Source organism: Stegostoma tigrinum, chromosome 22, assembly GCF_030684315.1.
Source record: "Stegostoma tigrinum isolate sSteTig4 chromosome 22, sSteTig4.hap1, whole genome shotgun sequence".
Taxonomy (NCBI): Eukaryota; Metazoa; Chordata; class Chondrichthyes; order Orectolobiformes; family Stegostomatidae; genus Stegostoma; species Stegostoma tigrinum.
In genome coordinates, this window is record NC_081375.1 from 26,999,435 (window position 1) to 27,022,981 (window position 23,547).

Here is a 23,547-nt window from a genome sequence, read left to right on the forward strand (position 1 = left end):
CTTTTGAAAGCCACAATTGAGTCCGCTTCCAACAATCTTTCAGGCAACACACTAATTATACTTTGAGTTTAAAAGTATGATTCTCCTCCTGTCGCTTTTGGTTCATTTGCCAATCATTTTCCTTCTCTGTTCTGTGGTTCTACCAACAAAAGGTTCATTTATCCCTAAAGAAGGATCACAATGTTAACTCTGTTCTCTCCACGGATGCAGCCAGACTTGCTGAGTTTCTTTAACATTTTCTATTTGTTTGTCTCTCTCTATCTATCTAACCTGCCTAGATACTTGAACACATCTGTCAAATCATCTCTCAACCTTCTCTCTTCTAAGGTGAACAAGCATAGCTTGTTCAAAATATCCACGTAACTGAAGTTCCTCATTCCTGAAACCATTCTAGTAAATTGTCTCTGAATAAAGGCAGAAGAAATGGTGTGCAGGGATATGGGGAGCGATGCATGACAATCAAATTCAAGAGTTTTGTTTTAAACTTAAGTGCAATGATCAAGGAAATAAACAGCACTGAGGTAACTAACAGGTTAATCTGGTTTGAGAGGTAACTGAAAGTAATACTGGCCAGAACACCAGGAGAACTCCCTCTTCCTTTTCCAGCAGCTCCTGTGCATTCTTTTAACATCCACTTGAATTGACTAGCAAGGAGTACAAAGGAAATATCACTGATATATCAGCATAAAAACAAAACACTGCAGATGTTGGAAATCTGCAATTAAAAAATAAAATGCTGGAAATACTTAGTAAGTCAGATGGCATCTGTGGAGATACACAGTTGACATTTCGGGCCAGTGAATTTCCATCCGAAATGCTGCATTCATGCTATGCTTTCACCTCAACTATAAGACCACTTATACTTCCTGTCCATGTTTTTTCCTTATGCCCCCGCTCATCATTTGGTAATAGTTGATCAAGCTGGTATCGTTTTTCTATCTTGTTTTAGGAATCCAAAGCAGATTGAGAAAACTGATAATAGCAATTTGGTAGTGTATAGAACTTGAGTACTGCTGTAAAACTTACATTTTATTGGAGTTTTTAGTCTTGCACTCATCAGGACAATTTGCAAGATTGCCAAAAAAAGGAAGAAACCTGCAATTAGACTGAGAGAGGGAAAAGTTCTGAAGGGTAGAAACACTGCCGTGGAGAATGCATCAGGTAATGATGATTGACAGTTAACCCCCAGGCTTTGATAAGATCTTAAATAAGTGCACTGAGACACTGCCCTTATAGCAAAACACTGTTGCTATTTTGGTGAATTTGCACAGATACAGTCTGCACACATATTCTTCTGTCTGTAAAGATAGAACCCAGTGTAGTAATATAAATGTCTTGTACACATTGTGAACCTAACTGACAATCCTAAATTGGTTGTCAGTATAATTCTTCTCTCACACTTGCTGGATAATCCTATATTGCTAATTTGTGTGACATACAGGGCATATTGTTTAGCTTCCCAGCATCATCCTGCTGGTAATGAAAAGCATTTGTGTTGCAACTGCATTGCAATCACCCTGAAACAGCTGGCTCTGCATGTTGCTCATAATCGCAGACCACAGAGCTGCTTCCTGCCCTGCCCTAACCCAAGACAAGTTTAGTGTGCCCCTGTAGTCATTGGCCTCAGTTACTGCGACCTAATGACACCCCACCCGGGCCTTATTCTAAAGTTGATTAGAAAGCTTTCAGAACCAAGAGTGACCTCCTTGAGGACTTATGAGTTTTCACAATAGATTGAGAAATGATTGAATCTTCACAGCCATCATCAGGATTACTTTGAAGCACCCTATTTCATATTGACAGCTAGCTGCTTCACGTTGCTTCTATGTGGTAGAATTGGGGACATACAGTCTCCATATGTTAATATTAGGCCTCTGTTCTTCAAATACAGAATAGCATGCACGAGCCCTGTGACTGTTTCACCTCAACAAAATTGGTGACAACTATTCACTTGTTCGTTTATAGAAAAGTATCATGACCAATTAAAGTCAATCTGCCCGATTAAAAATCAGTTTAGCTTGGCAGTTAACCATTGATCATTATTAACTGCTGCATTCCCGTGGAATGCCTCCACCAATCAGAGTCTGCTTGCCATATAATCGGCACTCTCCTCTGATACAGTAAATGTATTGGGTTTCTCTTTACGGCAATTCTTGTGAATTGTCCTGATGGGTGCAAAGATGGAAAACTTCAAAGTGTCTTTTTCAGCAATGCTTAAAACTGCTCATCTTTCCACTGTAGATGCTGTGAACAGAATTGAAAGAAGACTTTGTTTTTGACTTGTCTATAAATTTATACCAGACAATATTTATTGGCTCACATGCTACTTAATCTACTTAATTTATACGGTGAGCTAATTGTGAAATAGTGGAACAACTGGACATTGATAAGGTTTGAATTGCAGTTTCAACACAACTTCATTTCCACAAATTTTGCATGTGCACAATGCGTTGTAAATGTCATTTATCTTTGCTGTCATCACTTGATAACTGTACCAGCTCCAAGCTTTTGATACCTCTGCCCACTTAGACTATGTTAAATCTTCTGACAGCCAGTTGATGAATGAAGAAAGAGACCAAAATCTCAGCTTTAGGTTTTACAGGAAGTAAAACATTGCAAATGTATAATTCCTAATTCTATAAACCCAACCTGTGTCAATAAGTGTCTCTTTATATGAGCTCAGTAATTGGAAGTTAAGTATCAATATCCATTTACACTTGACTTTAATTTATACGATTAGTGCGATTGTTTAAAATGATCTTAAATTATATTCTTGACAACAGAGGCAATCCCTTAACTTTATAGGATGAGAGGGAGATTTCATTGAAATGGACGTGCTCTTAATACACAAACTTTCAACTTCAAAAGGGGTGTAAAAGTGGCTAAAAATCAATTGGCTGCCTGTTAAATTCCTATACTGATTGGTGTTCCACTATATAGACAGGGAATTAGTACTTCTGTGTATGCACACTCCTTCCTGCCCCTGACCTAGCATGAGCATAGAAAGGAGGTCAGGCAGGGTGTGTAACAGGTAGATGATCCATTCCGGATTCTCCAGCATCTGCAGTTCCCATATCTCAGGTGATCCATTCTCGTCTGCTTTATGCCTCATTGAAAATTTTGTGCAGGATTGCGTTTGTATGTTATGTTGAGTTTCATGATCTTTTATTTGTGCATATCTAGCTAAAACACTATCCTGCTTCAACTATGGAACTGCAGTTTGTGCTTTGTATGAACTTGGCTCAGTAGTGTGTTTGTGTGCTAACAGAGCAAGCAGTAAGTCATAACTCAGACTGTCAAACAACCTTGAGAGAGAGCAGATCACGTTCAAAAATCCTCAGCAATGAGATCCACTGTTTGAAAGTGGAGAAAAACAAGCAGGTAACTTCTTCGTGAACCAACTGTGACAGCTAAATGTGAAATGTAAATGCAAGATATTATTGAGTCATATTGGCAGAAAACTTTATCCTTTTCAGATGACTGTAAATTGAGTAAAAGTGGGAAATCCAATAAAGTGGTAATAGTTCAACAGAGCAAGTGACTGTCGTGGCCTTTAAACACATGCTAAATGATTTGCGGCATATCAGTTATATTCTAATAGTCAATAGAAATATTCCATTATGTATATGTTACATTTCTGTCTTAATATGTATTTGCACTTGGTAACTGGAATGTGTTGTTAAAGAGCAATATCTAATAGTTTGATGTTTCTTGAAGGTTGAGTAGCCTTTGTTATTGAAATGTATTGAATTTTAATTTGATCTCGGGCATTCCAAGTTTTTGGAATAGCAGAAAAGAATCATGACTTGCACTGTAAGAAATTAACAAAATTTATTTTAAAAATTACAATTATATGATTTAAAGACACCTCCAACTTATGTTTTTTGACCAAAGTGACTCTGCTGTCATTTGGTTTCTGTATCATGGTATGTGTTTGTGTGATGTTTTTGCTGAAAACCACAGAATCTGTGTATGATTTTGTAGTAAAGTAAAATGAAATTTGTTCTTTCAAAATCAAATTGACATATAAGAATCAAACCTTACACTTCAAATTTGAAAAGACCCAATTAAGTCAATAATGTTTTCCTTAAACCAGAACCAGATGTTAACACCTCTTCAAAAAAAATTATCTTGATGTTCATCTATCTATCTGCTTTGCAATAAGAATATATTTGCAGAAATATATAAAGCAGGTTGCATAGTGGCTAGCACTGGGGCCCCAAGTTCAATTAGATCCTTCTGTCCAACTCGTCTGCAATGACCAGACATCCCAATCTGACCTAGTCAATTTGACAGCACTTGGCCATTATCCCTGTGTTCAAATTTCCATCTAAATGCCTTTTAAAAAAGACCTGAGGGATATTTTTCTTTATGCAGAGGGTGGTGCGTGTCTGGAAGGACCTGCCAGAAGAAGTGATGTAGGGTGGATGATTACAACATTTAAAAGGCACCTGGATGAATATTTGAATAGAGGGATAGTGGCCAAATGCTGGCAAATGTGACTCAGTCAGATTGGGATGTCTGGTCACCACAGATAAATTGGACCGAATAATCTGTTTCCATGCTGTATGATTCTGATTCTGTGAATACCATTATAAAATAAGTTTTTTAAAAAGTTTCTTCCTAAGTGAAATAAATCCCACGTCATAATCAACTCTTTTGTTTGTCCAACTACTCTTCTCTCTCTTTACACTCTATCCTATCATTTACTCCCTGCCCCATCCTCATCCCATTTGTTCTGCATATAAAACTGACATTTTCCCAGCTGCTATTAATTCTGAGGAAGGGCCACCGGACCTGAAATGTTAACTCTGTTTTTTCCTTCACAGATTTTGCCTGACCTGCTGAGCTTTTTCAGCATCTTTGTTTTCATTTGAATCCTAAATCTGACTTGTTCATGTTAAATAAATCCTGTGCCATGTTTCTGTAAACTAGTGTCTCTTTACACTGAGTAAAAATGTAGAAATAATGTAAAATCGCACGTGATTGAGCAGACTGAGGATGGTGCTGTGACATCTTAAGACACTACACAAATATAACCATTAATATGTCAGTAATTGTGCTGAATAGGATGATTTGTAACCCATCAGAATTGCTATGTTTCCATGGTAACTAAAAGCATGAATATAGGAGTACCTGAAATTATTTCAATATATCTCACTTCAAAGCACAGCTAAGAATAGGTCCATTATTAAACATATGCATATTTCAAGAAAATTTGTGAAACCAAGAGATAAATGATAAAAAGAAATACCATAGCACTATACCCCTGCACGAACATTATTCTTTGATTCTCTGCATAAATATAGGCGGGAGTGATGGAAATAATCAAATGAACCATATAGCTACTTGCAGCACAACCTGCACATACTGCTTTATTCTGGATTCGTACTTTTGTATGTCAAGATTTTCTTTCTCCAACCTTAAGAATTCACTTATTATGGCATAGAAACAGTTTCAACTCGTTGATTGTCTGTCCAATTATGCCTCCTCCCAAGATTCATCTTCCCAAATTTGGCATAATTTAACCTTGGCAGACAACTTCTGCCTTTTTAATTAGATACCAAAATAGATTAGGTGCTTACCACAGTGTGCATGTATTTCTTTTCTTCTTTTGATTATTGGATGATTTTCTATCAATGTTTCTGGGGCCACGGGAGGGATAAATTCAGGAAACAAAATAATCTTTGTTTGGCGGGTTCTTGAGATTTTCTTAGAGCACTTTTTAAACTTTGAATGTTTCATTTTTATCTGTGTGGTGCAGTCGTGTAGAAAGTAATGTGACCTGTATTTGAGTTGGTATTTTAAAGGTTTCTTTCTTTGAAATAGCTGTGGTAGCACAGTTGACAGAGAGAGAGAGAGAGAGAGAGAGAGAGAGAGAGAGAGAGACTGTATGTATTTATTAAAAAAAAGTTGTTTAACTTGATATTGATGAGATGCTTTTGTTAATTTATCACAAATAAATTTCCCATGTTGTGTTTTCAAGATGTGTTCAAAACAAAACGCTGTTTATGCTGAAAACTGAAGGGTAGGCAGTAAAAATTTATTTTAATCTGAGCTGAAGATACAGTTACCAATATTGTAAAAGTGGATTGGGTGCAGGTGAAAGCAGTGAATAGACAGTAAATATTAGAGGGTGCATCGTCAGCGTGGAGAGATGTGTAAGTGCCAATGTCAAATCTATAGCCACAGTGGAGCTGTTCCTGCCCTTGAAGTGATTTGACAGTTCTGCAGACCAGAACGTATGTAGGTGAATGGAATATCCCAACTGCTGTTGAGGGACAAAAATACAGTGTTACTCACATCCTTGCCAACACCATTTAACTCTAGCCACCTCAGCTGGACAAGATACATCTATCTGATCACTGCTCCTGTTTAGTAGGCCATTGTTGATTTGATGACATGGTACCTACCTGCTAAGTCACTCCACTTGCCCCCTCACCGCCTCTTCACCTTTCTGAGGTGCAAGGAGGACTTGAAGTGTCTTGATGGGTCTGGTGAAAAGAGCTTGGTTCCATCACCATTCCAGTACTCAGGGCTCATGTACCAGTGTTGTCTTCTGGTGAGAGGCTGAATAGGCTGAGTCATACTCTCTGGCGTTAGAATAATTAGAAAGTGTCATTCAGGGTGTAAATATATTTGGAACACTTACAGGCTAGTTGCTGTGAGGCTATTTTTCCTGCATGGAAAGTGTACAACCCATAGTCTCTGGCTTAGGCATTGATCAATTAAGAACAAGATAAGGAATTTCTTCACTTGGACACTTGTGAATCTTTGGAATTCTTTATCGCAGAAGGCAGTCAGTTAAAATTGTCAGAATAAATTGTTTGGGATTAGGCAAGCAAATGGACTTTGAGCTCAATCATTTGTAATCTTATTGAATGTGATCTCAATAAATGGATGAAATAGCTACGTAGCCTACTCCAATTTCTATTTATGATATTATGTTTTTACTGGCCATAATATTTCACAATAAAGATAAAGACCATTTGGCCAATTAGGCTTTACTATCAAATAACTTATCATTCAGTCCCATTTCTTTGTTCATCCTGTTAAACATATGTTTATTCACTTTCCCCTTTTTCATTTTGGATTACATTTGTAATGCTGTGACTGGTGGGACATGGCAAGTCTTTTTTATATATAAAAGACCCACAGTGTGAAAACAGTCCATTCAGCCCAACAAGTCCACACCAACCCTCCAAACAGCGTCTCACCCAGACCCATCCTCCTGTCTTGTAACACTGCATTTCCCATGGCTAACGCACCTAACCTATGCATCCCTGAACACTATGGGTAGTTTAGCATGGCCAGTCCATCTAACTTGCACATTTTTGGACTGTGGGAAGAAACCAGAGCACCTGGCGGAAATCCACGCAGACACTAAGAGAATCTGCAAACTCCACACAGTTGCCTGAGGCTGGAATCGAGCATGGGTCCCTGGCACTGTGAGGCAGCAGTGCTCACTACTGAGCTGCTGCACCACCCCGAAACTTTGCTTAAAGATTGTTTTGACTATTTCAGGTGTCTTGCACTTATTTGTTTAAGCTGCCTGGCTCAAACTATTGTTGCAGGTAAATCACCACAAGTTACCGTTAATTCAGCTACTTACTAAGAAATCTCACAGAAATCAAGTGCTGAAAAAATTATTTGAACTTTATTGAATGTAGCAACATTAGAACATTAGGAACCCTCAAGTAAGCAAGTTAAGCCTCACAGCTCAACTTTGCTATTATTTGATTAATGGTGGAATTTAGCTATGATTCCAACTAACAATGTCTGTCTCTGGAAGTGTTCAGGGTTCAATCATTGTGCACTATTGTTCTCAGAAGTTCTGCAGCCAAATTGTTCTCATGTTGGATTCTGATACTTTTTTTTTCATCTTTCAGGTCTGTGATGTGATATTGATGATTCTTGAGATTCCTTTCATCCAAAATGTTGATTACTCATTTGGAGTCCTTGAGATGCATCTTGCTTCCTTATCAGAAGTGATTTCTTTGTTCCTTGTTACGTTTCACCTTAACTGTCTGTTTGAAGACACAGCTTTTCTGTGATTTGACTCCTTAAATTCTTCTGCAGGGCAGTAATTTATCTTTGTGGCATGAGGCACCCAGGTACCAAGTAGGTGTCAAAACAGTTTTGTTTACATAGCCTCGATTCCTTATTTTCCCAGATATGGCTAATTGCTTTCAGTTTCTGTATCGGTTTGTCCTTGTCCCTTTCGTTGTGTGTTCCAGACAGAGTTATTGCAATTTATTTCAATATATGAGCAGTTATTAGAGGTCTGAAGTTTACACTATCAAACTGTACAAGTAGGTGGTTCTGAAAGGTGCATTGAAAGAATATTGGCTATACTTATCCAGCAATAGCCTGGGACAGCCACTAATATTATGGAGGGAAAGTTGAAATAGTTTAAATACTTGTTTACAGAGACTGGTCATCGGCATTCAATAAATTGGTTACGTGAGATAGTCTTGAACGTCAGTGAAACCTAACCCTGAGTAATATTTGATCTCATGGCATTGAAGGTATTGTGTTAGTTGAGAGGGCAGACTGAGTCCCGTAGCAGACCAAAGTGGGCACAGGCTGAGTCACATGGCAGACAGGGAGCGCACGGGCTGAGTCCCATGGTGGAACCAGCACGGGCAGTGTGGCCTTGCGCTCTGGAGCCTTCAGGCATACCCTGTGAGCCCCAGAACACTGCGAGCAATGAGCCCAGTGCAGCAGAGAGAAGAAGCCCTGCAGCAGTACGTGGGAAGCAGCCCCAGAACATTGCACAGGCAGCAAGTCTGGATGGAGACCGGTGTGAGGGGACAATCCTTACCTTAGAACTTAGCATAAAACTCTGTAATGTTAACCCCTTCATATTTTCCTACTTTTAACTTATTTTCAACTCTGTAATTAAGCAACTACTTCTATTCCTCTGCTGTATCCAAGAATTGTACCTAGGTACCTGCGCCGAAGATGTCGCCATAAGAAGGCAGATGTAGTAAAAAAATTTTCACTGGACTCCTACAATGGAGTACACGTGACAATAAATGGATATTGTATTGTTAGTTATTTTGGGATTAGAGAGGAAAATAATGTCTAATTGGCAGTTGCATGCCCTGGCCATGAAATTTGAATTGACAGATTAGTATTTCATCCTGTTCTTCTTCTGTACTATGCTAGCCTTACCCAGTTGTGTTCCTAATCAAGGTAAATACACAGATTCTTTTTGGGATGTATTCACATTTGGGGGTTGGTTAGCTCTGCTGACTGGACAGTTAGTTTGTGATGCAGAGTGACGCCAACAGCATAGGTTCAGTTCCTGCACTGGTTGAAGTTAACATGAAAAACTCGTGTTGCACTGAAGTATGGTTACCCTCAAGTTGAACCATCACCAGTAGTCCTTCTAGTGAGAGAGCAGCTCTGTGGCCCAGTTGAACTATAGTGACTTTATCTTTACCTTTTACTCAAATTTGCAAATTTTATACTAAAGACAGTAGAATGAGATCAGGGTTAACAGGCTAGTTGTTAAAATACTTCCTATCTTGTGAACTCTGATATTGTAAGCTTTATTGATCTAACCCATTCGTATGTTTGACCATCTTTGATAGTGTAATTATTTTCTTTTATCAAATTTTATTCATAGATTTTGGCATCAGCAACACAAACTGACTTGTTATTCTTCAATTATTTGGAAACTAGGAAGACTCTAGGGAGTTCACGTTACTTCCAATGAATAAATTACAAATAGTCCATTCTGTTCAGAACTGAACAAACTACATTACTTGACGTTAGTCATTTAGACTACAAATGGACAAAAATTTGTTTCTGGGAATATGCAAAAGAAATTACACTGAGAATGGTAATGACTATGTGATATGAATACTGTATTAGGTTTAAACGATTGAAGTCTTCCTAATTTTTTCAAAAGGAAATTCCCTTCTGTGAAGGAAATGAGAATAAAACAAAAGTTATGTCTATCTAATAAATGTTTGAAATTTTGTAAGGCGTTTTGATAGATGTGAAGAAACCTTTTTCTACTGGCAGGAAGATTTGCAGAATCCCTGCAGTGTGGATAGAGGGCATTTGGCCTGTTGAGTCTGCACCAACCTTTGAAGAGCATCCCACCCAGAAACCCTCATTCCCACGCCCCACATTTACCATGGCTAATTCACTTCGCCTGGACCGAGAGGCAATTTTATATGACTAATCCAACTAACGCGCACATCTTTGAATTGTGGCAGGAAATGGGGAGGACCTGGCGGAAACCCATGCAGGCTGCTAACCAAAATGTACCAATTTATGATCAGAAAAATCCAAGAGGTTTGGTGTTATAATTTTGAATGTTTTGCTTGAATGGATGGAGAGACTAGAGGTAATGGTAATTTTTGAAGGGGTATTTAATATCATGTTGTAAAGGAGGAATCTGCAGGGTTGCAGAGAAAAAAGCAGTTTCAGATCACAGGCACAAATACAGTGAAGTGGATGGCTGCTGCCGCCGCCTCCTGTTGTGCATGATTTTGTACATTGACTGAATGTAGGTTTTAAATTAATATACACAAACCTGAATTGTTGTAAATGGAAATTTTCTATCAAATTACTTGCTTAAAAACCTATTTTAAAAACTCTATTGTGCAATTTAAAAAAATTGTAGAACTTAGTGATTGAAGAGCAAATTGTGCTCTATGTGATTTGATTGGAATTACATCCTGGTAATTCCACTCTGCACAACACGGTTGCATGTTTGTAATTACCAGGTGTCATGTACATACTGATTATTTTGTTGTGTGAGTAATGATTGTAATTATAACTGAGTTTCAAGTTCCTTTTTACTCAAATCCTCTACTATTAATGTGTCAGTGTGACTATCTATGAATCTTACTGGGGTGGCATGTTTTTTATGTTGTATACACTCGATTTGAGTAGTTGTTGGACTGAAGACCAGACAACATTTTGTTTTGTTTTCAAGACTGTAGAACAAACTTTTTATAATGTTTCATCTTAGATGACTGGTAGTTGATACATAATACATATACCTGTGCACAAAACATGGCAGTTAATTGTATTAAGCTGAAGATGACAAACATTTTCTAACTTTAATCCTTTATAATCTCATCCATTCTAGGGATTCCCTGCTCATGATTTAATATTGCTGTAAACTACTGCAGATTGGTGAAGTGTATTATTCTCAATTATTTGACGCACTTAAAAGTACAGAAACTATGTAACTTTTGAGCATATCTGGATCACAGCTTAAACAAATTTTGTGTTTTTGAATGTTTTGTGCAACATTCAATTTCTAGGATCTAGATTTTCCAATATCAGGGACCACCTACTATACATCATCAATTATTGAGAAATTGAAGTGATCATGTAAATGAGATCTGGGTTTTCCTGATGGGACCATTAAGAGTACAACTGGCACTGAACAATAACTGTTCAGAAAAAAAAGGAGTTTGCTGGTAGAATCTTAGTTTAGAAACTACAGTTTTTAATTTAGTAATTGTATTCTTCAAGAACTTGAAATTGCTGCCTTTGGATAATATTAATTCTTGTTTCTGTTGAAAATCAGGAACAGCCTTTGATATGGCAAATAAATGAAATTAATTTAAGATTCACATAGTTTTGAATTTATTGGTGGCTCAATCTAATAAGTTACGCTTTACAATTTTATTTTGTAAGCGCAGGTAATGTGCAGATTATGTAATGGCAATAGAAATCACAATATAGGTTGAATAACCTTATTAATCATCAACTCTCTTGGGTCCACATCTAGAACGACAATCACTGCTTCTTAAAGCAAATGTTTCTTGTGCACAACATTATCATTGCTTTACAGCCATGTCTGGAAGCCCATTCAAATCTCTAGAAAGATTGAGAATAACTACTTAACCTCAAGTTTAAATATTCATTTTTCTAAGCTGGATCCTTCTTTCTGTGTTCTATCAAGATGGTTTATTATGAAATTATATTCTATGCCACCTCCTCTGTATTGTTTACTAACTGTTTTATATCATTAATTTCTTTCTTAGCTGTTTCCACATTGAAAAGAGTTAAATTGATAAGTTTCTTCAATCTTCCATATTTAGTCCTCTCCTATTCAAAATCATGACATATCTGTCAACATTGTTTTATATTTCCATGGTAATGTCTAGTGCTCTGGTTTCCTCCCACAGTCCAAAGATATGCATTCAGGGTGGATTGGCCATGCAAAATTGTGCATAGTGTTCAGGGATGTGTAGATTAGGTGGGGTATACTGAGGTGGGTCTGTGTGGGATGCTTTGAGGTTCGGTGTGGACTGGGTGGGCCGAAGGGCCTGTTTCCACACTGTAGGGATTCTATGACTGTCTTCAACGTGCAGTTTGTCTACATTTCATATTTGTAGTTTTGTGTTACTGCTGCACAGTTCAGCGTACAGCCTACATGACCCTGCCCCCGCCTTCAAAAATAGGCTCATTTCGTCCAGCTGTCCAACCCTCTGAGATGTCCATATTTCTCTAGTTATAGCCTTTCTCCCATCACTTATGACCACGACTAGAAACTGTGCCAACAACCGCCTTGGCCTCAAATGGTGAAATTTCCTCCCTTGACCTCTGATCTTCTCTCTCCTCTTTTTGAAAAAAACTTTAAATCTTGCATCTTTGGCAAAGTTTTAAATCATATAACCTAATGTCTTACATGGCTTGATGTTCAATATTGTTTGAAAGCCTTGACAAGGCTGCATACGTGCAAATTATTGGTAGTTGAACATTACGCCTTCTGAAACCTCTCAACATCTGAGGTTTACCTGTAATGATTTCAACCATTTTGGTAGAATACTTGTCACCCACTTATGCATAGGTAATATTTTAAACTCTTAAATATAGTAAATTTTTATTAAATTAAATTACAATATTAAATACTATTAACATGCATTCAAGTATGGCTTTTGTTTTGTAGGTCTGCATGTGCCTTCTCAGATACTGCAACCATTTCTCACCACCATCATTGCTACATTTTTGAACTGGAGCACTTTACATTGAGCTACTGAATTCAAAAACTATCCCTCCACTTTCCCCCTTGCCCTCAGTTCTTGCTCCCATCACAGCACAAAGTGCTTTCATGTATCAGTCCTTTTACAAAACATTAACCAATCTTTACTCTGTGAATGTCTTCACTTTCAAACCTTTCATATGGAACATTGAAACAGAATGTCAGAAACCATTTAACATAGGGCTTCTGTAGTTCCTCAAGTAGTGTACAGATTTTGACTTTTTTATAATGTGCTTCTATTCCATATTTGCAGGCTGCCTTTTGATCTCTAAGTAGCTGGTGGAAAGCCAGAAAAAAGCCCTTGCCATGTTTTACAGACCATCATCGTTTGAACTCTGACAGTATTGTTGGACTAATATCAGTATTTTGATGAAAATACAAGCCTACATTATTTCGTATCCCATTGGTTTCAAATTTTATTTTTGAAATCCACGAGTGGGCACTGTGTTGGTGAAAATATTTTTAAAGCTGCAATGACTATTTATTCATAGAAGTATTGATATTTGTAAACTACAAGATTTTATTACATTTCAATATTTCATGAATTTACCTTGAGCTTTTTCTGAGTAAGTACTCCTTTAGCATTGTAATAGCTGCTCAATTCTACCTCTAATTCATTTGTAGTTCCTGAATATGATGGGCGTAATTGATCAACAGAAGGAGGAATTGACACGAAGCAGTAGGTCAGTGAAATCTTTTCCATGTGAAATGTTATTTTGTAGGATTTACTCAAGTTAACTTCTCTATCTGGATCTTGGTCAGTTCAAGGGTAAAGCATTGCACTAGATGGAAAAATGAAAAACCAGATACAAAATGGCTTTGTACTTTCTTAAATGGTCACAAATATCTGATTTTTTTTTAAGGAACTTGGTTGTAGTGGTAAGGGGAGGGAGATGGGGCAGGTTGCAGGTTTTTTCAGCTGACTGCTAATCTGTATTCAGAGCAATAGTACAGGTAAAATCACCATAGTTTTACTGGACCATTAAACTGCTCTCATTGGACAGAAACAACTGTTGGTGTTTTAACCTGAGGATCAACACACCTCAGGAGAGGGGAGAGGGGAGAGGGGAGAGGGGAGAAGTTGAGAAGGAGAGTCCTCCATGGAATTGTTACAGCACTGGCCCTTCAACCCTCGTGCTGGTTTTCTCCAACAGCAAATCAGCTAGTCCTACTTACCTACGCTTTCTATAACCCTACAATTCCTTTTTCTCTTCAGGTGTTTATCATATTCTCTTTTGAAGTTGCATCTGTCTCTACCACACTCTCAGGCAGTGCCTTGCAGATCCTCACCACTCGCTGTGTGTTTTTAAGTAAAAGATTTCCATCACGTAATTAAACTAAAAGTAGACTAACTACCCACATCTGTTAATTAAAAGAAGTTTATATTAGTTTTATTGCTTGTTCGTTTCATTGGAGGAAGTTGACAAACAGTGTAAAAATAAGTCTTTTATTTTAAACTAAATCTATATGGCCATTCTATGTTCAACTTTAATCTAACTTTAATTGTCTTTCAGTAAATTTTCAATGATTTGCCCACCTCTAAAGTGAAATTGATATTTGGTGATTTTTTTAATGTCTTTTCAATAACTATTTCACTTTAGAAATGCTGCAATGCAAGTTGGACAGCTACAGGAAGCACTAACTGAGAAGAGTTCTATCATCAATTCTTTGCGAGCAAAGTAAGATTTATTTTGTCTATGGGTGCTATAGTGTTTGAAAGTACTACAGTCCACTTGCAGGCATGTTTTCCAAAATTTGCTTCAAGCAGATCGCTCCAAAATGAATTTGATGTGTCAACCCAGTTGATATTGGACAGAAGCATTTGCAATTATTTTATATTCATTGTTCATATTCTGTTCATTTCTACACTGGAAAGACTAAACACGACTGCAGAATATCTCCGTTTTGACTCTGTGTGACCTTGGAAAGGCTGCAGCTTTTCAGTTAAGTTTTCTGTTCCTTTTGCAGGCTCCTTTGACAACAGACCATTCCTGTTTAATTGCAATGATTGTCCTGTTTAAAATTAATGTTTAACATATTTTACATAATTTGAAGCTCAAAATTCCTACTGTCACTGATATATGGAATTGTGCAGTCACACAGCATGGAAACAGACCTTTCTTATTCATGTATGTGTCCAAATGTCTCTTTAAATGTAATTATTACCACCTCTACCACTTACCCTGGCAGTTCATTTCAAACGTGCATCACCCTCTGTGTGTAAAAAGTTGTCCCTGTGGTCCTTTTTAAATCTTTCCCCTCTCACCTTAAGCCTATGCCCTGTAGATATGGCTATTCACCTTTTATATATGACTGTCATGATTTTATAAAGTCATCCCTGATCCTCTGACGGTGCAGGGGGAGAAAACGCCCAGCGTATTCAGCCTTGCCTTATACCTCAAACTCTCCAGTTCCAGCAACATCCATGTAAATTTTTTTCTGTACCCGTTCAAATTTAACAACATCTTTCCTGTAGCAGGTTGTTTCTCTTCTGGAGTGGTTCATGCCGAGAAGTTAAAAATAACACCCCAGTTATTTCTCAGAAATTTGGTTAGGCTAATTACATTCTCCAGTAAATGACCAAAATGTATAATTTTGCCAGTGTGATTTCACTGCTTTGCAAGCCATCTATTTTAATGCAAGATTTTGATTTTTGTTTCCAAGTATAAATAGCTTATGCACTTGTGCTTCTGTAGTGGATTGACTTGAGAAAATCTTTTGGAATGAGTATTCTGGTGGAGGGTCTGGGCCTGAGGCATCAGCTTGTGTGCTCCTGGGATGCTGCTTGGCCTGCTGTGTTCATCCAGCTCTTTGTTATCTCTGTTGTTACACGTGTTTATGATATCATTACTCTACCAAATCATCACTATGACCAGAAACTGTAAAGGTCTCATACTCCATCTTACACTGGGATCACTTGAAGTATGGCATGCTCTTGCCAGGACACTGTTCTGTATTACTTAAAAGCTTAACTTTAGCCAGAACACGGATGTGCCTGTGAATATAATATTTGCATATATTTAGTGAGATGTAATACATGTCTGAATTTTTCAATACCATGGTACACACATCCCAGTTTCGTACGTTGCTGGGGATAACATAAGCATTGGCATGTCAGGTGAAAGATATGCAGCTGGAGGCAAAAGAAGTATCACATTGTACACAGTAAAATCCCACAAGCAGCTGTTGGAAAGTGACTGGAGTATCTGTTTCAGTAATGTTGATTTGAGAGATAAATACTGGCCCAGTAGAGAGGGGAAAACTCACCTCTTAGAAATAGTGACCATGAGATGCTCTCCATCCCTGGGGAAATGTTGGACATGGGTTCAAGTTATGATCGAGAGATATAAATGGTTACAACAGAAAAAGAATATCTCTAACAAGTATTTAAGGACAACAGATACTCGAACTGCTGGGTCCAACCATGCCTGTCACTCAAACAACAATTTGATCAGAGGATTATATAGGGTGGACAGTGAGTGCCTTTTTCCTCAGATGGTGATGGCTAGCACGAGGGGACGTAGGTTTAAATTGAGAGGTGATAGATCTAGGACAATGTCAGAGGTAGATCCCTTACTCGGAGAGTAGTAAGGGCATGGAATGCCCTGCTGCAATAGTAGTAGACTTGCCAACTTTAAGGGCATTTAAATGGTTATTGGATAAACATATAGATGATAACAGAATAGTGTAGGTTAGATTGGTTTCACAGGTCGGTGCAACATCGAGGGCCAAAGGGCCTGTACTGTGTTGTAATGTTCTCTCTGAGTAAAGTCCATTCTGACCGTCAAACGTCATTCTTTTCAGTTACTTTTCTCACCGTGACATCTAAATTTACTTTGCATTACTTAATTGTTATGTTTCAGTCTCACTTGATAGCTTATTATTTGAGCATAAATAATTTTTTTTTGCTTTTTCCATAAACTTACTTTTAACTAATTCACCTAATTCACCTTTGTCTTCTGTTCCTATGCTTCTTCACTGTGTATCGGAAGTTGTAGTCTAGAGTGTTTTCCATTATTTTATACTTGAAGGCCCCTTTTCTTCCATCCCATTCACTTAAGCTTTACATTCATTGAAATGTTTAAATCTTTCTTCATAATTTATTCTTCTGAGCTTGGCATCAATTTTGTTGCTGTATTCTGTAATCATTTTATGTCATATACATATAACCAGAAAGAACACAATACAGGACCCGAAATGTCCTTGGATTCTTCTGGAAATTTTGGTTTGCTCCAATACAATTGCATTGAAAGTAAGATGTTGTTACTGTGGCTAGGAGACTTGCTACTGTTAATTGGATTCCATTCATTATGCAGATATATCTTACAGTTTTAAACTCTGTGACATTTAAGTGTACCAGTGCTAATTTCTTTCATTTGCTATGTATTTCTAATTGCTTAATCAGTATAAATCAGTTTATTGCATTCTGTTTCATTACTGCCTTAAATAGATTTTCCAATTTATTCTGTTCTAGAGTGCAAATGACAGATGCTGCTTTAACATTATCAGAACAAAAGTCAAATAACCTAAAAGAGCTCTTTGAGAAGACAAAATTGGAGAATCTTGCATTGAAAGAGAGACATTCAAAGGAGCTTAAGAAAGAGCAAGAGGTAATAATGGTGCCTTTAAAAAACATTCACTGTGCGAGTTGAAAGATTTGGAGCTGTTGGGAATGTTGTTATCTCCAGGTAATTGGCCAGCAGACGATATACATGGGATAAGATGAGCAATTGGCTTCATAGTCAGGGATCTTGTGGTGCAGTGGCACTGTCCTTACCACTGAGCCAGGAGACCTGGATTCAGGTCCCACCTGCTCTAGAAGTGTGTAATAACATCTCTGAACAGATTTATTAGGAAAAATATTTTGATGTTAGTTTCATTGTCCTGTAAAACTTCTTCGAACAATACTATGTACGTTTTTGCACAAAATAACTTCCAGCTGAGTTGTGACTAGTCAGATAGATCAAGTGGCCATTTAACCCATTATTATCTACTAATTGTTAAAATGGATGAGTTCAAATGCCACTTTTGTCTTTCAGTGAAATGTTTAAAGCAGCATTCCTCCTTTATATTTGAACACTGACTCAGGTCTTACTCTGCAGTGGTAGTGTCCGTACTGCTGGGCCAGAAGGTCCACATTTAAAAACCCTCCTCAGGAAGTGATAGCCACAGAGGTGTGCCCTGACAAATTTAAAATGGTTGAAAAAAATATATTCCATTGAAAAGGAAACATTCTAAGGGCAATAGGTAAAGAACGGACAAGTTAATCTAATTGGATAGCACTTTCAAAGGACTGAGCTGGCCTGATAGCCTGAATTGCCTCCCCCTGTGCTCTGCTTCTCGTACAAAATAAGCCTGATCACAGTGACCTGAGGCCTCAGTGTTTGAGAGCATATTGTTTTATTGTTCTAAAACTTTAGAACCACAGTGAAAAATTGGCATGTTGGCACATGGTGTGTGTATCAGTTAAATGCTTGCATTTCAAATCTGATCATGAACTATATAACCTTTCCCACTTGAACAGTACTTTAGATTTATTTTGTGCTTTTAATTGAACATTTTAATGCATTGGGTGCCTGTTAAGTGGCACAAATGTAAAAATCATTTGGAAGGGATCAAATCTGCAAGGTTTCTAGTGGGCAGAAACATTCCAAAGATGGTAATGTGTACTGTGGTTCCTGCAGCTGCTGCTACAGCTGACGTTTTCAAGTGAATTCTGAAAATATGCAGCTGGAACACCTGTTTATTTCCTGCTACAGAGTATTTTTAAATTTACTGATCAGGTCCGAGGCAGTCTTGATGTACACAGTGTATATTGAGTGCACTGAACATTAAGAAGCCTGACCTGTACTTTTTTTAAGAGGAATCACTACTAATCTCTCAGAAAATGTATCTGAAAGTGGTATAATTGATTCTTGGCCTTTTATCCTAACCAAAAATTTATAGACTGAAGAAATGTATTTTCCCCATCAGGAAGCATGTAATCGAGAAGCAAAGCTGGCTAGGGAGTTAAATGCAGCAAATGGAAAAAACATGGAACTCAAAAACAAGGTAGATATCATCTTTCTATCAGATTGTCTACCGGTATGAGAAATCAAGTTTGCATGTTGGATGTGTTATGGAATACATCTATTTGCCTAGGATGTTCTTGCTGGCAAATAAAAATACCGTTTTCATAATTGAGATGTTCTGGTAACTGCTACGGTGTGAAATTTGTGGAACATTTAACACTGAACACTTTTTTTTTTCTCACCACTACCACCTCGAGCTTAGCCAGCAATGGCTACATTTTGTCAACAGAGAAATTTTTTAAAAAGTCCTCTTCCTGAAATAATTAGTTGCTCCAAAATATATTGGATCTAGGATTTTTGAAGTTTACACTTTATTACATAAATTACGTGCAAGTTTACTCGGATAAAACCTTTGCCTGGCTCTCAAACTTGTATTGCAATGTTCAGAAGGGAAAGTGAGAACTTTGGAATGTGTCCCTAAGTGTTCTAAGGAATCAAGTACATTTTTAGCTAGTTATTGATATTCCAAGCTCTAGTTGTTCCTAATTTAGATTCAGGTGGAAGATGGAATAAGGAATGAAACAACATTGGGAGCAGAACTGAAAGGTTTGATTTAGGATTTTCTCTTTTTTTTTGCTTGGTTAGTACATGAAGATATTAATTTGGAACGTATTGTCAATGTGAAATTAAATGTTTTGTATCTCTGTGTTCTCTTTTAGGCTTGCAGGTAATAGAATCATAGAAGTCCCCAGCACAGAAGACGACCCTTCCGTCCTCTGAGTCTGTGCCAGTCAAAAACAAAGCACCCAATGATTTTAATCCTATTCTTCAGAACTCACTCCATAGCCTTGGCATTGCATGTTTATGTCTAAATAATATGTTATGAGGGTTTTTGCCTCTGCCATCATTACTGTGTCAGTTAATTCTGGAATTCTCACCCTCTTAAATAAGATAAAATTTCCTTTCAGCCCCTCTAAAACTGTTGTCTCTTACCTTAAATCTGTGCCCTTGGTCATTGATCTCTTCACCAAAACAAAAACGTTCCTTCCGGTCGACCCTATCTGTGCCCCTCCATATTATGCTTCTCAATCATTACCCACCATCCACTGCTCCAGAGAAACAACTCCAGGTGCTTTTAAGTACTTGGTTAATGCCTGTATGCAGTTGATAGGGAAGGACAACATGTGTTATCTGAGTTTTGTCTCTTTGGTGTGTATCCATGAGTTGCTCCACACTTGCTTTCAAAATGTTAATTGTGCCCATGAATAAGTTACATTTCTGTAATCCACAGGGTCTCTTTCATTTTTCCCTTCATTATCATCCTGTAATCTGAATTGCCAGAAACAAAATGTCCATGCTTTACCCTTTTTTTTTCTGTCCAGACACCAATTTTGTGACACTGAAATCTTAAATCACATTGTTCTTTTTTGAAAAGTCAAATATATTTTGAAGGTCACATTTCTTTCAGTCAGCCATTGACGCTTGAAAAGAAGGCTATATACTTATTGAAACAAATGGAGTTGCAAGTACCTGTTTTCAGCTGTTATTATGCAAGATATTGAGATAGAATGCAGCTCATGTCCACAGTCAGTTCTGAGGCATGAGATAGAGGCCTGGCTTCTCGTGATGATTTAACTCCATGGATTTGGAACCTCCACTAATCTTTTTAGATTGGCATTTCTTAATTAGTGCTTTTTGTGCCTTCATACTGAAGATTTAAAACTTTCTAAAAGCAGTTGCGTTGTATCCAAAGATCTTTGTCAAAGGAAAATATACCAATTGTCCGCATGTAAAACTAAATTATTGTTTTGCTTCAGTCATCAAAATTTATATTTGTCAAAACTACTTCTAAATAATTTAGAAGTGCAATGCTGGTGTATAGTCTTCATCTACAATGTCACTGCCTGAATTTATAGCAGATGCTTATTTTGTATGCTTATCAAACAGATGGATGAATTGGAGCGACGATGTAAAGTCCAGCATGATCAGATTTGCCACCTGAAACAAGAATTGGCCAGTGTGACTGCTGAGATGAAGCAGAGAATAGTCCAGACTGAGGGTAATCTAACTTGAATCTAGAGAGAAATAATTGGAGAAGTTGTATTATCAGTGTCTTTATAAAAGAGATTATGGTTATCCACGATTGTATATAATTTATCTTCTGCTTTTAAGTTTAAGGCAAGTAAAAATAGGTGCATATTGAAAAATCCTTTGGGGCCTATCTATAATTCAGTGAATCCAGTAAAACACAGATGTATCTCAGCACCTAGCTTAAAACTTCCAGCAATGCTTTCCTCTTTCTTTATACTTGTAAAAAGAAACTCTTTCATTACTGAATTTAAAATAAAACAGACAACTATTTGTTTTCTAACCTTACTAATTACTTACCTGATATAACTCAATATTTTCTGTGATCTAAATTTGCTTTACACTCAATGTGAAGCATTCAAAAACCTTCTCTGAAGCTAGTGAGTTGCACAGTCCCAACCTGTGTCAATGTTAGAAATACAAATTCCTTTAAGGGTCTCGGTTTGTAATCAGCCTGTTTAGAGGTATTATTATACATAACAGGAGCAGGTGGGACTTGAATCCTGTTTCAGAGGTAGGGATTATATCAGTTTACCATAAGACCTCTCCCTTTAAGGAGCAACCTATTTTTCTAATCAATCTGTTCATAGATATTATTACACACTTCTGGAACAGATGGAGCTTGAACCCAGGCCTCCTGTACCAGGTATAGGGACACTACTATTGCAGCACAGAAGGGTCAGTTGCTTCAGTTAGAGAACAGATGATGCTCATTGGAAGTTTTATTGTGGTGCAGTGGCAGTGTCCCTACGTCTGAGCTGCAAGGTCTGGGCTCAATCTGCTCTTGCTTCACGGGTATGTAATAATAACTGAGCAGTTTGATTAGAAATATCTCCTCGTGCAGTGATAGTGAGCCGGGGGGGAAGGGCTCACTCACAATGGAACTGGGTGGGGAAATAATTCCACTTCACTACTTTCTAATTGACCTGTTCAGAGTTTTTATAACACATGTCTGCAGCAGATGGGACTTGAATTCTATCCCATTAGTTATGTTACATGGCAGTTTAATTTTTTTTAAATGAACTTGTTTCATTATAACTGCTTTCCTCTCTTGTGTCTGCATTCTTTCCCGGGTGCCCTTAGAGAGGGAGCTCATGTTGTTCACCAATAGTTTTGATGCATTTAGGGAGAGATGGACACTGCAGAGCTAGTTGGCATTATTTTCCCCTCCAGTTCCATTCTGATTTAGACCATGCTTTCTCTACCCTTTTTCTTCTTGTTCTTGTTGCAATGCCTAGGTGGGCAGGGCTTCCAATTTTTGTTTAATTCATCAAACAAGTAATTTAGAGGTGGGTCACAAAAGAAGTTGGTTCTTGTGGTGCAGTGGCAGTGCCCTTAGCTCTGGGCCAGAAGGGCTGGGTTCACACCCCACCTATATTTTCACACCTCTAGCATATGTCTAAACAGGTTGATTAAAATAACCAGACCTGGATTCTTTTGTAGAGTGATTTAGTGGTGGGTTGTTTAAGTTTTTTTTCTGAAAAATTGGGTATGGCTTTGTTAGAAAGGTGAAACAAGAATGAGGTGGAAACTGGTATTTGTGCTAAACGATAAGATTTAAAATCTCTGTAAATCTCAGTCTTTTGCTGCCTGATTCAACACTTGGATATCTGTCTGTTCAGCATCATGAAATAACTACTATTAATTGGATGCAGTTTAATATCTTGCATGTTAATGCCCATTTTTTAATAACTTGTCACCTTTTAAAATTAATCTGTGGAAGACTGAATACCAGCAGTATGTGCCGCTCACTTTATTCTAAACCAATCAATCCTGTAGGAATTCTTGATCCAAATCAGTTCTCATACTGTTGCCCTTTAATTCATCGGGTATATGTACATATTCTCCTCCTGCGTGTTTATCACAGAAAGATGTGACACAGAAGCCAGGTTATTATGATTGACTTCAAATAGCATGCAAATAGTAGGTCAACATATTGAGTCATAGAGATATACAGCACAGAAACAGACCCTTCAGACCAACTTATCTGTGCTGACATATATAAATCTACTTCCATTTGCCAGCATTTGGCCCATATACCTCAACACCTTTTCCTATTCATATACACATCCCCAGATGCCTTTTAAATGTTGTAATTGTACTTACTCTGCCAGTTCATTCCATACATACACTGCATGAAAAAAGTTGGCCCTAAGGTCCCATTTTAAATCTTCCCCTTCTCACCTTAAAACTGTGCCCTCTGGTTTCGGACTTCCCTACCCCGGGGGAAGAGACCTTGTCTATTTACCCTATCCATGCCCCTCATGATTTTATAAACCTTTAACGCCACCCTTCAGCCTATTTAGCCTCTTCCTATAGCTCAACCCTCCAAGCCTGCAACATCCTTGTAAATCTTTTCTGAACCCTTTCAAGTTTCACAACATCCTACTTATAGTAGGCGGGCCAGAATTGCACGCAGTATTCCAA

At 37.7% G+C, this 23,547-nt stretch overlaps 1 protein-coding gene across 2 annotated transcripts in view; it reads left to right on the forward strand.

Moving 5' to 3' along the window:
• lrrc45 (leucine rich repeat containing 45) overlaps positions 1 to 23,547 on the forward strand; it is a 70,304-nt gene that overhangs the window by 13,819 nt on the left and 32,938 nt on the right. For both annotated transcript variants that reach the window (XM_059653708.1, XM_059653709.1), the window contains 6 exons: positions 3,269 to 3,381; positions 13,646 to 13,704; positions 14,623 to 14,700; positions 17,496 to 17,631; positions 18,995 to 19,072; positions 20,980 to 21,091. In XM_059653708.1, coding sequence (XP_059509691.1) covers positions 3,269 to 3,381; positions 13,646 to 13,704; positions 14,623 to 14,700; positions 17,496 to 17,631; positions 18,995 to 19,072; positions 20,980 to 21,091 — 576 coding nt within the window. The remainder of the gene's footprint in view (positions 1 to 3,268; positions 3,382 to 13,645; positions 13,705 to 14,622; positions 14,701 to 17,495; positions 17,632 to 18,994; positions 19,073 to 20,979; positions 21,092 to 23,547) is intronic.